The sequence below is a fragment of the Rhinoraja longicauda genome, chromosome 25, assembly GCF_053455715.1.
Source record: "Rhinoraja longicauda isolate Sanriku21f chromosome 25, sRhiLon1.1, whole genome shotgun sequence".
Lineage (NCBI taxonomy): Eukaryota > Metazoa > Chordata > Chondrichthyes > Rajiformes > Arhynchobatidae > Rhinoraja > Rhinoraja longicauda.
The window spans coordinates 11,144,393-11,158,348 of NC_135977.1; the positions used below are offsets into that span (position 1 = coordinate 11,144,393).

The 13,956-nt window shown below is 40.3% G+C and overlaps 1 protein-coding gene across 1 annotated transcript; it reads left to right on the forward strand.

Moving 5' to 3' along the window:
* The first annotated feature begins 2,025 nt into the window (after positions 1–2,025).
* On the forward strand, positions 2,026–11,736 carry LOC144606065 (uncharacterized). The gene is made up of 6 exons (XM_078421855.1): positions 2,026–2,145; positions 4,007–4,130; positions 6,519–6,739; positions 7,266–7,342; positions 10,699–10,815; positions 11,538–11,736. The coding sequence occupies exons 1-6, from the start codon at positions 2,056–2,058 to the stop codon at positions 11,734–11,736; spliced, it is 828 nt and encodes a 275-aa protein (XP_078277981.1). The 5' UTR covers positions 2,026–2,055.
* Positions 11,737–13,956: the final 2,220 nt, after the last annotated feature.

Consider the following 13,956-nt stretch of genomic DNA (forward strand, 5'->3'; position numbering starts at 1 on the left):
CTGTTCTAATTTCTACTTGCACTGCTGAGACTTTTTTTAAACTTGAAAACTTCAATTACCTCTCCTCATCTGCCCTTTAAAACACCTATTCCTCTGACCAAGCTTTTGCCGGAGCATAGAGACATAATCATAGAGGCACACAGCATGGAAACAGGCCCTTCTGCTGAAATGGTCCATGCTGACCAAAAGGCCGATCTACACTAATCCCATTTACCTGCATTTGGCCCATATCACTCTAAACTGTTTCTATCCATGTCCCTGTCCAAATTTATTTTAAACATTGTAATGGTACTTGCATCCACCACTTCCTCTCCAATTTTGTTCCACATACTCACCACTCTTCATGAAAAGCTGCCTCTCACATCTTTCTCTCTTTAAAATTATACGCTTTAGCTTTAGACTCCCCTACCCTGGGAAAATAAGACTGACCATTCACCTTAACTCTGCCATCAGATTCACTAACCAGCAGTTACTGCTGATTGATGATCTCCAGGTCTTTACATCAGTGAGCAACCTCTTCTAACAGCAACAGAAATTCTGCTGGGATTTTCTGAATGGTGACAGGCTCCAGGAAGGAATGAGGACTCTGCCTCATTCTACGACTCTCTTTGTGAAAGAACTGGAAGTGAGATGTAGAATGTCTTTGACCACTAGAAGTTCACAGTGGAACTATATGAGCTAACCAGCATTTGACATTTTGTACTGTAGGAAGTTTCCCCTCAATCACCACTGAAACAAATGGGTATTTAAATCAATTCAATTGTATCAAACAAGCATCTAATTCAGAGACGCATGAAACGGCAAATCTTGAGCAAAACACAAAGTGCTGGAGTAACTCAGCGGATCAGGCAGCATCTGTGGAGGCAATGGGCGAACACCTTTCAGGTTGAAATTGGAGAATTCATTAGCATCCTTGAGTCACTAAATCAAATGATCCTATGTTTCCCCTCCAGCTTACACATTTAAAAAAAATACCCAATTGGAAGCAATGTTGCCCTAGTGCTTTACCTCACAAAGCTTTTCTCATGTAATTTCATCCACAATATTGGGATTTGCCAAAGATTGCAGTATTTTCTCTCTTGAATTGAAATACCCGAGTCTGGTAATTTATTTAGGAAATATTTTTTTCTTGTGCACAGCCTAAACTTCACCTTCAGTTCTTTTCATGCTTAATCTCTTTTATTATCTTCTCCAGAGGATTATCATTTGGTGATTGTGTTCTGTTTCAAGTTTTCTTCCAAAATGATTTTTGTCTTCAGATTACAGAAACTTCCTGGAAGCCCCAGCTTTGACACCATTCTAAATTCCATTAATTACTGCACTCAACCCTCCCTGATCTTTTAAGAACAACTCAGATCATTTAAAATTTGTAAAAGATAGTTCACCAGAATTGCTTGAGGTATTTTTTTCTTGCAAGACACTAATCAGAGACTTACAATATGTGTAGGAAGGAACTGCAGATACTGCTTTCAACCAAAGATAGATACAAAATGCTGGAGTAACTCAGCGGGACAGGCAGCATCACTGGAGAGAAGGTATGGGTGGCGTTGCGGGTTGAGACCCTTCTTCAGACCAGACTCTCAATCTGAAGAAGGGTCTTGAACTGAAACGTCACCCATTCCCTCTCTCCAGAGATGCTATCTGTCCTGCTGAGTTAATCCAGCATTTTGTGTCTATCTTCAGAGACTTACAATATTTGTGAGGCACTGTATTTACCTAAATAATGGGCAAACTCTGCTCTAAATTTTGTAATAACTCTTTTAACTTTACATGATTTTTTTGTAATTGAGTAATTTACATTGAAGTGATGCCCGAGGGAGATTTGATAAGAAAACAAGTCAGTGAGCATGTGTGAAGCTAATGTACAATAAATTCTTACCCTTTTAATACTTTTTCCGACACCTTCATGTCCACAGACCCATGATGGAAACTCTAGAAGAATTTGACCAAGAGTATCCTCTGAGTAAGATGTTTTGTAAGCGTATGACTAAAGAGGAATTTGACATGGAGGCAATGACGTACACAGAAAACGCACTGCAGGACTTATTTCACACAATGGATCAGAACCCATCACTGTGTGAGAAGGTTGTACGCAAACGCAAACAAGCCGAACTCGAAAAGGCTGGGTTGAAATCTTTCATCAAGGTACTGTAGATATCAGAAGTTGGTCGTTTCAGTTACACTTGGAATCACTCAAAGAATTATTATTCTAATATGTGACTGAGAGCCCCCACCATTTTGGCTCCCCTTTATAATGTGATTTTATTTACTCCAAACCATGGTCATAGTTGTAGAATCTTGACAGTTTTTGAAAATGAGACAACTCTTATTATATTTGCAACTATCTCTTTACAATATTCCTTTGGGTGTAGACCATGAGATTTTAGTCTTAATATTTTCTCTCCAGCATTTCCCACCCTATTTTTAAAAAATGTTGCCCCGCACATCTTTTTTAAATAGACAATAGGTGCAGGAGTAAGTCATTCGGCCCTTCGAGCCAGCACCGCCATTTAATGTGATCATGGCTGATCATTCTCAATCAGTACCCCGTTCCTGCCTTCTCCCCATACCTCCTGACTCCGCTATCCTTAATGCATTCAGAGAATTGGCCTCCACTGCCTTCTGAGGCAGAGAATTCCACAGATTCACCTCTCTGACTGAAAAAGCTTTTCCTCATCTCCGTTCTAAATGGCCTACCCCTTATTCTTAAACTGTGGCCCCTGGTTCTGGACTCCCCCAACATTGGAAACCTGTTTCCTGCCTCTAACGTGTCCAACCCCTTAATAATCGTATACATTTTGATACGTTGTTGACCTCACCTTAAAGCTATGTCCTCTATTATTTGATTTTTCCATTGGTGGGAAAAAGTTTCCAACTCTCTAAGCCTCAATTTTATATACTTCTATCGGGTCTCCCCGCAACCCCCAGTGTTGCAGAGAAAACAATCGAAGTCTGTCCAAATTCTCCCCCTAACTAACAAGTCTCCTATCATCTTTTCACTCTTTATCGCAACCCTCCAGCCGATTCTATTTTTCAAAAATGCTTTCTGTCTTTCAAAATGGCCGCTCACCAACTCTCCCCTTGACTTTTGAAGATAACAAAAAAGACGTTCAATTTATAAATTTGGGCATAATTGTATATATTTGACATAATGTCCTTTTTATGCGTATTTTTTTAATTTAATTGTTTTGTAGAATTTGTGTAATTTATGGTTTTGAGTGTTCTCTCAGTCTATGTTCGTGATATAACTGCAGTCAAGATTTTCATTGCACCAGTGCCCAGTTCTTTGTTTTTGTAAACAAAAAGATGCCTGAACATACCTTTAATAAACATTACCACGTGGTCGGAAAACAAAATAATGATGCTTAACTTTTTAGGGGTGTCATTTTTCTGTACAGGCAGGTACCGTCACTAAAACAAAACACTCTGTATTTCACATACTTTTCTAGGAAGCCACGGTGCATACTCCTTGTGTAAAACACTCACTCATCCATGCCCATCTTGACATCACCGATCCAAAGCATTTCTACATGTGCAATGTAAATTCTCTAACTTCAAATAGCCCTTGCTTTCCCTCTCTCTCCATCCCCTCCCCCTTCCCAGTTCTCCCACGTCTTACTGTCTCTGACTACATTCTATCTCTGTCCCGCCCACTTCCCTGACATCAGTCTGAAGAAGGGTCTCGATCCGAAACGTCATCCATTCCTTCTCTCCAGAGATGCTGCCTATCCTGCTGAGTTACTCCAGCATTTTGTGTCTATCTACAAGTGCAATGATATCTTGTGCCTTGAGTATCAAATATTATTGAAATGAAGTGCCTTGAGAAATTGTACTGTATTAAAAGCTGTTTAAATGCAACTTATTGTTAGTGTCTAGGCCTTTGCAGACCTCTGAATTAATATGTTCCATTAATTTGTTGGTTTCCCACATTAAATGTAAGCTTAGCAATAACTGCAGAACTATTAAACTTGTCTGGAATTATTAAACATGAATATTTTCTTTACAGGCCAAATTTTTCTCGGCTGTGGATGGTAAAATGAACCGCTGTAATGCTGTTGAAATGGATGAATTAAGAGAAAGACTCCAAGGTTTGAAGGACGAGATGAGGAAAGTGCAGACGTATGCTTATGGTAAGATCGCTATTCTTAACACATTGTCAAAGTTTCAATATAAAGTCAATCTAATGAGGAGATAGGTTGGCAATTTAGGAGAATGTTTGGAAGAATGTGATGAGGTTTCCTTGCAAAATGAATAAAAGTAGTCACATTTTTCACTTGCAATTGACAAACATTGACTGTGTACGTAAACAATTCAGGATTATGTAGCGTGTGATGTACAGGCAGGGTATATTAATATTGTGATTTTTATGTATTCGGATTATTGGGGCAGTTTGCAGCTGTTTATCCAGACAGCTCAATAATAGGATATTAGAAAGAAGAATTGGGAGGATTTTTGGTTTACAATTCAGTAGAAAGTTGATCAAAGGTTATGGCATAACTAGTGAATTTAGCTGATGAAATCGAATATATTCATAAAACCCTTCCAAAAGTGTTGTCAATCATCATAACGATATCTCTTTGTAGATTAACAAAATAGGCAGATGCCTTCTCGTATTTAGGTTAATTCCCGGGATGGCGGGACTGACATATGATGAAAGAATGGATTAACTGGGCTTGTATTCCCTGGAATTTAGAAGGATGAGAAAGGATCATAGAAACATATAAAACTCTTAAGGGATTGGACAGGCTAAATGCAGGAAAAATGTTCGCCATGTTGGGGGAGTCCAGAACCAGGGGTCACAGTTTAAGAATAAGGGGTAGGCCATTTACGACTGAGATGAGGAAAAACCTTTTCAGCCAGAGAGTTATGAATCTGTGGAATTCTCTGCCAAATAAGGCAGTGGAGGCCAATTCACTGGATGTATTCAAGAGAGAGTTAGATAAAGCTCTTAGGGCTAACGGAATCGAGGGATATGGGGGAGAAAGCAGGAACAGGGTACTGATTCTGGATGATCAGCCATGATCATATTGAATGGCGGTGCTGGCTGGAAGGGTTGAATGGCCTACTCCTGCACCTATTTTCTATGTTTAACTTGAGAGTTTATGTAATTGCGGGTTGACATTTCTCGAGTGTCTATCACAACAAGTGGAGTTTCCAGTGAAAACTTTGAAAGCTGCGAGTGTTAACTGTTGAAAATTGTTTGTTGTAAAGTGGGGGGAATCTGTTCAGTTGTCAGACTGTCTGAATTAGTTGCTATCTTTACTACAAGTAACTTTTCACTAAAAAAATGAAAAACGCCTCAAAACAATAGAAGGAAAACTAATTTTATTCTGTGTAAATAACTGCAGATGCTGGTACAAATCAAAAGTATCACAAAATGCTGGAGTAACTCAGCGGGTCAGGCAGCATCTCAGGAGAGAAGGAATGAGTGACGTTTCGGGTCGAGATGCTTCTTCAGACTGATGTCAGGGGAGGGGGCGGGACAAAGAAGGGATGTAGTTGGAGACAGGAAGACAGTGGGAGAACTGGGAAGGGGAGGGGAAAGAGAGGGACAGAGGAGCTATCTAAAGTTAGAGAGAAAAAAATATTCTGTAGTCGTTTACCTGAGGATGGAAGATTCAAATTAATGTTCTGCTCTTGATCTTTGTCTGGGGTGCTCATTGTTTGTTGTCAGTTGAATGGCTGTAAAATCATGTAACATGGAAACAGACCTGAGTCAGTGCCGACCATGAAGCACCCATTTGTACAAAAGTAATATGAATCAGATTCTCCCCAGCGTTTGATTGATTGGTGGGCTTTTGATGTGCTAAAGTTTAATCCTCGACCACTCATTAATGAAGTGACAAGGAATCTTATTGAAACATATAAGATAATTAGGGGATTGGACACATTAGAGGCAGGAAACATGTTCCCAATGTTGGGGGAGTCCAGAACAAGGGGGCACAGTTTAAGAATAAGGGGTAGGCCATTTAGAACGGAGATGAGGAAGAACTTTTTCAGTCAGAGAGTGGTGAAGGTGTGGAATTCTCTGCCTCAGAAGGCAGTGGAGGCCAGTTCGTTGGATGCTTTCAAGAGAGAGCTGGATAGAGCTCTTAAGGATAGCGGAGTGAGGGGGTATGGGGAGAAGGCAGGAACGGGGTACTGATTGAGAGTGATCAGCCATGATCGCATTGAATGGCGGTGCTGGCTCGAAGGGCTGAATGGCCTACTCCTGCACCTATTGTCTATTGTCTATTGAATCTTCCCTGTGCTTCCTTTGGCAGAAACATGGCAGCGCTGCCTAGTTGGGCATAGCTGAGAAAGTTGGCATGCCAGTGACCACATGCTGTAATTTCCCTTCAGGTTAATCAAACTTGCCAACATCTCCAATGTGGTAGTGCCACAATGACTTAGCATAAACGGGATGGTTGGCCTTTGTGCGTATTTTCTGCACGACCTCATTAGCGTCACAGCCACCATTCATTGATTTAGGCACCACTGTAATATTCAGAGTTCATTGGGATGTTTGTGTTTTTTAGAGGCCAAAGGACAAAGGACATCTAAGCGACTAGCTGAAAAGAGGCAGAAGGAGCAGGCCGAGAATTCTACAAAGACGGGTTCCTGCAGACCTGTAATTGCTGCTACAGTTCCTCCTGCTCCTCCTCCCCCTCCTCCTCCACCAGCACCACCACCACCAATTCTATCCTTCCGTAATCTGCCGCTCAAAACCCCTCTGAAAGACAAGTCCAACCTCTGCACAGTAAGTAGCCAATCTTGAAGCAAAACCGCAAATGCACTTTGTTTTAGCTTGGTGGCTGAGGGAGTGGCATAGCAGTCGATGCAGGCAAACCCGCATCACAATGGGGTTGCGTTGCTAGGAAATGTTCCATATCGCAATTACCTGTAACACAAAACCACGTCATCTGCACACATGTCCAAAACATGAGTTTAAATAAATAAATTTGTGTCAATTTTACTTTTTTCACTTAAATTTCGTGAGAGCGAATTTTATTCTATATCTTAAATTTTTGGGTAGTGATCTCTGATTTCTATATGGGTGAATTTCTGTTGCCTGAACATTCATAATATGGGGTCATCTGTATTGACAAACCCAAAGTTTTGTGTTCAGAAAAAATGAATCCCCTGGTAAGAAAAGTAGACCTTGCCAGAAGGGGCTGGGAGGTTTTGCGTTTTTGACTTTAAGAAAAATCACGCACCTTGGGTCAAGTGCTTCTACTTTGATAAATTTAAAGTGCCATCTCTTTTGCTTTTCTCTCATCTTGCAGGAAGAACAAGTGGTTATGGCAACCCCAGATCTGCTGGAGAGTTATGGACTGGCCAGACTGAACCGACGTTCTAAAAGGTGAGAGGGTGCAACATTTAATTTGAAGTATAGTTACTGCAAGTGAATAGTGAACACTTGGTGCTAAACTTCGTTAGCATTTCTCACATGGTCAGTTGTGTCAGTGTGACGTTCCACATGGGGGCACAATTAACCTGTGTAGGCTGTTCAATTGCACTGGCCATAAAGAGCAAATTTGAAGCCTTTTGGATCAGTGCATCCCACTATTCCACAAACACATGATAGCTAACGGCAAACTTTAAACATATGCTCCCATTCACTTTCTTTTCCATTAAGACTTAGTGCTCGGAACACAGCTTTATCACCAGTGTGCCAATATTTACATTTGTTTATTTGTATAAGGACTTGGGGGCAGTGGGTTATCACAAAAAATAGAATCAGCAACTTTGTTGCTCTGACTTTATAAATACAATTCCTTTGTTACATCATGTGTTAGATACTGCGTAGGAATAAAGAACTTTGAAAAGATAGGCAATGCTCTTCGGGCAAGAATTTGGAGATTGCACTTATGTGAAAGAAATAATTTGGAGATTAATTGTGGTTGGGAGCACTCCTAATAGTATGCAGGGCATTGAGTTTGTATATCTCCCACATTTTAAAAAGGAAAATGACATTAAAGTTATTGTATATAAAAACAATATTCTGAACTTGCCAAGATAGTGCATAAGCCACGAGTCAGTATGAATTGTGTGCAATGTAATTCTAGAACTCTTTGCTCATACAACTGCATTATATATCTGAATGAAAATATCCATGGTTTTGTGTCCCTAGTGGAGTGAAAGTTCTTAATAAATAAGGTAAAAATGAGTGGATCAAAGAGTATCAGTTCTGGATATGAGGTTTAATGGTAAAGGTGGATATCCAGCATAAAAGTAGTGTAATTTAATGTTTTACAAAAATCAGTTTAAGGAAATATTCTATGTAAATAATGGAAGATGTAGGTAATGTTATGATTGGAAAATCACACACAAAATTACATTCCTGTTATGGAAGAATTATGATAACATGGAGATTGAAGTCAGCAGTCCCTCACACCTGTTCTGCAATGCAATAAGATTGTGCCTGATCTGTTACCTCAAATTCATGTTATCCCCAACCCTTTTAATTCAATTGTCAAAACCTGGTGTTCTTAGCCTTGAACATATTCAGTGCCCGAGCAAACAGTGCTATAAATCTGAAACTAAAACAGAAAACCTGATTTGTGTATAAAAATCATGAGACATGTATAAAATCATGAGAGGAATAGATTGGGTAGATGCGCAGCGTCTCTTGCCCAGAGTAGGGGAATCAAGGACCAGAGGACATAGGTTTAAGGTGAAGGGGAAAAGATTTAATAGGAATCTGAGGGGTTGCTTTTACACACAACGCGTAGTGGGTGTATGGAACAAGCTGCCAGAGGAAGTAGTTGAGGCTGGGACGATCCCAACGTTTAAGAAACAGTTAGACCGGTACATGGATTGGAGGGATATGGTTCAAACACGAGCAGGTGGGATTAGTGTAGCTGGGACATGTTGGCCGGTGTGGGCAATTTGGCTGAATGGGCCAGTTTCCATGCTGTGTCACTCTGAAAAAACGAAGGGTCTACTCCAGCATTTTGTGGCTACATTGGATCGCTGCTGCACAGCCATGGAAATACTTGGAGTGCAAAACCCATTGCTCAGTTGTTTTTACAGTAACCTATGCTGCTGATTTAACTGAGGCAAAACATTGTTTACCGAGCAGTAATACATGTACCCTGACAGATGCTGCCTGATGTGTCGAGTATTTCAAGCATTTACATAGAAAAGAAGGGTCTCAACCCGAAAACATCACCAATTCCTTCTCCCCAGAGATGCTGCCTGTCCCGCTGAGTTACTCCAGCATTTTGTGTCTATCTTCGGTGTACACCAGCATCTACAGTTCCTTCCTACAGCAATCCAATGTAATCTGATACATCCATGTCACAGCCAAACATGAAAAATGTGAATCCTCCAGACTGAAGTGGTACTTACAAGATTCCAGATTCCTTTGGGAGTGGGGAAGTCATGGGAGGTTAACAGAAACCCAATGTGCTGCATGTTCAGTTTTTATTAACTAGGTATTTGGAACTATACCTTTTGATTAATAACACTTGTAGCCATTTACTGCCAGGGGAACTTGTATAAACCTCGGTTAGAAACGCTTGCTCTTTGGGCGATTTACTTTTGGCTCTTGGACTGTAAATTCCATAATTCTGTGCGTAAAATTCTCATCTCTGCGATTGTCCAACACTTCATTTGAGACTGACACCAGATTCCAGACACCCCTCATTCTTCTAAACTCTAAACTCTAGAATATAGACTTAATCTCTTCAGTTGAAGAACAAGGTAGTTTGTCTGGTACCTAAATAACAACCTGTCCCTAAATACCACCAAGACCAAGGAGCTGATCATCAACTTCCGTAGGTCACATAACGGGGAATATGCCCCGATCTCTATCAACGGGGACAGTGTGGAGAGAGTGTCCAGCTTCAAGTTTCTGGGCACTCACATTTCGGAGGACCAAACATGGTCCAATAACACTGCCGCGCTGGTCAAGAAGGCACAACAAAGACTGTTCTACTTAAGAACACTGAAAAAGTCTGGTCTACCCCAACAGCTGCTGACGACCTTCTACCGCTGCACCATCGAGAGCATCCTAACGCATGGCATCCCTGTGTGGTACCTCAGCTGCACGGAGGCAGAAAGGAAAGCTCTACAGCGGGTAGTCCATAGAGCTCAGAGGGCCATCGGAACACAGCTACCAGACTTAGAGGGCATCTACAACACACGATGCCTCAAAAAAGCCACCAGCATCCACAAAGACTCTTCACACCCCTGCAACAGTCTGTTCGAACTCCTTCCATCGGTCAGACGATACAAGGCCTTCTACGCCCGCACCTCCAGACTCAGGAACAGCTTCATCCCCAGGGCCATAGCTGCTATGAACCGGTCCTGCTGGGCCGGATGGCCACAACGCATAGATCAACTTGCACTTTACCCTGTCCAAAACTGTTACTACTGTTTCGTTTCGTTGGGTTGCTGCTGTCTAAATTACTTAAATTATTGCATCGTATGGGAGGCGCATTCCCAATCTCGTTGTACCCCTGGGTACAATGACAATAAAGATATATTGTATTGTATTGTAAAATAATTTGTCACAACAGTGTTGAGCCCTACTCGGTATCTTATTTCACCTGAAAATCGTTGTTACTGATAATGAGTTTGCATCTTTTTGTACAAAACCATAAAGATTAAAACTCTTGATTTCTGAAACAGAATAACCATCTTTGTTCCTGCTGATTATAATGTGTTTTTGGTGGCTGCTCAAATTTACTTTGTTAATTAATCTCTCTGTAGCATTGGGGACCTGAGAGACACTGGAAGTGCCGACAACCTTTATCCTGTCAGAAGTATCTACTCTGAGCTGCTGGCTGCAAACCATTTTAAGAGGCTTCGTTCAACAGGGGTGGACAGGTATGTAGACCTGCTTAAATGGAGGCACAGAAGGCCAGAGATCAAATGCTGCTAAGTGCGATAAGTATAGATGGGCACTTCATGGCTGGCATAGAATGGTGATCCAAAGGACATATCTGTGGTGTATAATTTTGAGAGCTGCAAAAGTGAATAGATAGGTTCTACTTTCACATAGTGCATATTAATAGGTGATAGAACTGTCCACAGAAATATTTGCTTCTGTTTTCTTGAGATATATGAAGCCTTTTTGACATTATGTTGGAGAGTCCGAACATTCCAAGTATCAAATTATTAACGCTTTAACCTCAGTTTGAATTTTATAAAACGGACTTGAGTCATTCAGATACCATCGATTTCCTGGAGTCCTTCTCTTCAACCAGCTTCATTTGATATACCTTGAGCGCATTAGAGAGGGTAATAGCTACCATTAGATCAACATTAGTCTCACACAGACGGGAGAGAAGGCAAGCATGTACCCGGAGGAGGAAAATGCACACCATCTGGCCGGCGATTGGAACAACGTCACACCCATGGAACCCTCTCTGTCACCACAGCCCAGGCTACATTTGGTTATGGTGGTGTAGCCAGACCCCAGTCAATAAGCATGCCTCACCTGGTACTTAATGCCCACATGTGGCCGAGATTGCTTTAATGCATGTAATTTATCAGTTACTATTCTCCACTCAATGCACTTTACTAATTCCTGTTGCCTCCTCTTTTAGATCTCCTGGTGGGACTCCATCCAAAACTCCCAAGAACAAGGCAGCTCAAGGGGAAATCAGCTCTCCTGCGTCTGCTTTTAATACAACTTTGTTAGATAAATTTCGTAATGCTAAGAGCCCTGTTGAGAGTGCTCCACGATCTCCTGCCGACAGTGACAGTGACAACTCAGGATTTGCCACCCCTCCAGGAAGCCCATGAGGGAGGCAATGCCTTCAACTTCACTGGAATGACTGACTCTAACCAGAGAACCCTACTGGATCAAAAAGGAGTGGTCTTTTGGAATTATCATTTTGGTAGAAAGCGGTTGAGAATCCATGTCATTGAACCAATCATTACTGCTGAAGGTCAAAAATGTAAGGAAAATGTCCTTATTTTTATAACAGCAACAATGGTTTCCTCTGCAAGTAATATGGCAACGTCTGTTCTACTTAACATAAGACAATGGTTACATATCTCAGTGAGCAGTGCTAGTTTTCAGAATGGTCTTGTTACTTTACGATGCTTTATCTAATTCCAAGCGGCAATGTTCGATTAGTTTGCAATGTTCGATATTTACAACCTTTTTGTTTGAGAAGTCATGGCAGTCATGTGTAGATGCAGCTTATATCTTTAAACGTCCCCACTTGAGTTTTCTACATTGTTATAGCTATTTCACCCAGAGGTGGAGAGCATGGGAAGAGAATTTGGATTTTGAATATAGCAAATCTTGAAATACATATGACCTGTGTGAACAGCACATGATTTTAAAAAAGCCATATATTCACATTGGAAGTGAACAATACATGATTTAAAGTGATAGCCCACACCAAGGATATCCTTAATGTAAAACAAATCTGTCAGAAGCCATTCTCATCATTGTTATCTTATAACAAGGATTTCCAAAAAATAATGTAATGATTTTCTAACTTTACTATGTGACGATTTAGCACTTTTATGAATCCTTTCTTCTAAATTTCAGGAGTGTAGTGAATATCTCGCTCCAATGCCTTGTAGTGATGTATGCAATGTAGGAATTGGACCAAATGCACGTATATTTTATGCACAAAGTATGCATACACATTATTTTGCACTTGTTTGGAAGTGTGTGCCCATTTCTTACTGCAGTTCCTACAAGTAGGGACATTGGACCAGACAATTCCGGTTGAAATTCACCCTACACTGGTGTCATTTCCCAACAGTATCTCACACAAGTTATAATGTGAACTGTTAGTGGTCATTTAAATTAATGATCAATAAGTATCAAATTATGATCCATGTTTACAACTCATGATTAAACAAGGCTTTCATTTACCTTGAAAGTGAACTATACATGATTTCAAGTGATATCTCACCATTAGCACGTCCTTTCTAATGTAAAATCCAGCTTCTGTGTGCTGGAAAATATCGTACATGAATCCCCCTATCTGCAGACCTGATCCTGCTGCATAGCTGGGGTTTGTAGGGGATGCCTGCAGCAGAGAGATCTGTTTAAAAGCCCTGACCCAATTTCAGCAAGCAAGCCATTGCTTCCTGAAATACAAAGGTAGACTTTAATGCTCAGAAGGGGAGAAAGCTCTATCAAGAATGTCCCAATCTTGCAAATCACTTTTGTGAATGCTGGTTTGGCATTAGCACTGTGTGCATAGGACATTTAGCATGTATAGTGTCTAAAGTCTATCGGCAGCTGTTTGTAACAACTTTTTTAAAATGGAAACCCCAAATTGGCTGCAATATATTAAAGCACATGTACCCCCTTCTTAACATTTGTAAAATCAAACAGGTTCATTTGTTTTGTTGATACACAGTAAATTTAATTAAAACTGGAAAAATCTGCATAACAAAGATGAACATGCCAAAAACTGGATTTTCCTTTTCTTTACAACTTTGCAGACTTGAAAAGGCAGAACTGATTTAAAAAATATATATATTCTACTGAACCTTAAATTAATCGTGTGTCTCATAGAGATCCCCTTTCTAATGGCTTCTACCATAAGAGGGGGAATAAAACTTACCAAATACATTCCACTAACATTGAAAAGGAAACTGCCTTCGACAATATTTTATAACATTGGGCACTAGAATTAAGTTAGTAATGAGACATATATGTCTTTAATAGGCTTTCCAAAAGGTATTGATGAATTTCGAAGTGAACTCTAATAGCTGCTCTGTATTAAAATTTGGTATTATCTGTGTGGTTCTGCCAAAATGTTAAGAATGAAATAGTACAACCTGCTTTTCAATATCTTCCATTCACATCAGTTTCATAGTTACCAAAATTCTTGATATTACAGCACTGCTATATTTGTGTCAACTTATTCCTGAGACTTGTTCGTGAATGTACAAGTTTAGTTTACATATATTTGTTCAGTCTTCCAACTATCAGGGTATTAGAGACATATCTCATTTTCAATTGCTATAGTTTGTAATGTTTTTTTTGTT

Bases quoted from the DNA above. Each gene is read 5' to 3' on its own strand.
- LOC144606065 (XM_078421855.1), top strand. From the start codon at position 2,056: ATGGATCAGAACCCATCACTGTGTGAGAAGGTTGTACGCAAACGCAAA. The intron at 4,131-6,518 runs GTAAGATCGCTA...TGTGTTTTTTAG, and splicing joins AGTGCAGACGTATGCTTATG to AGGCCAAAGGACAAAGGACA. The intron at 10,816-11,537 runs GTATGTAGACCT...CTCCTCTTTTAG, and splicing joins CGTTCAACAGGGGTGGACAG to ATCTCCTGGTGGGACTCCAT.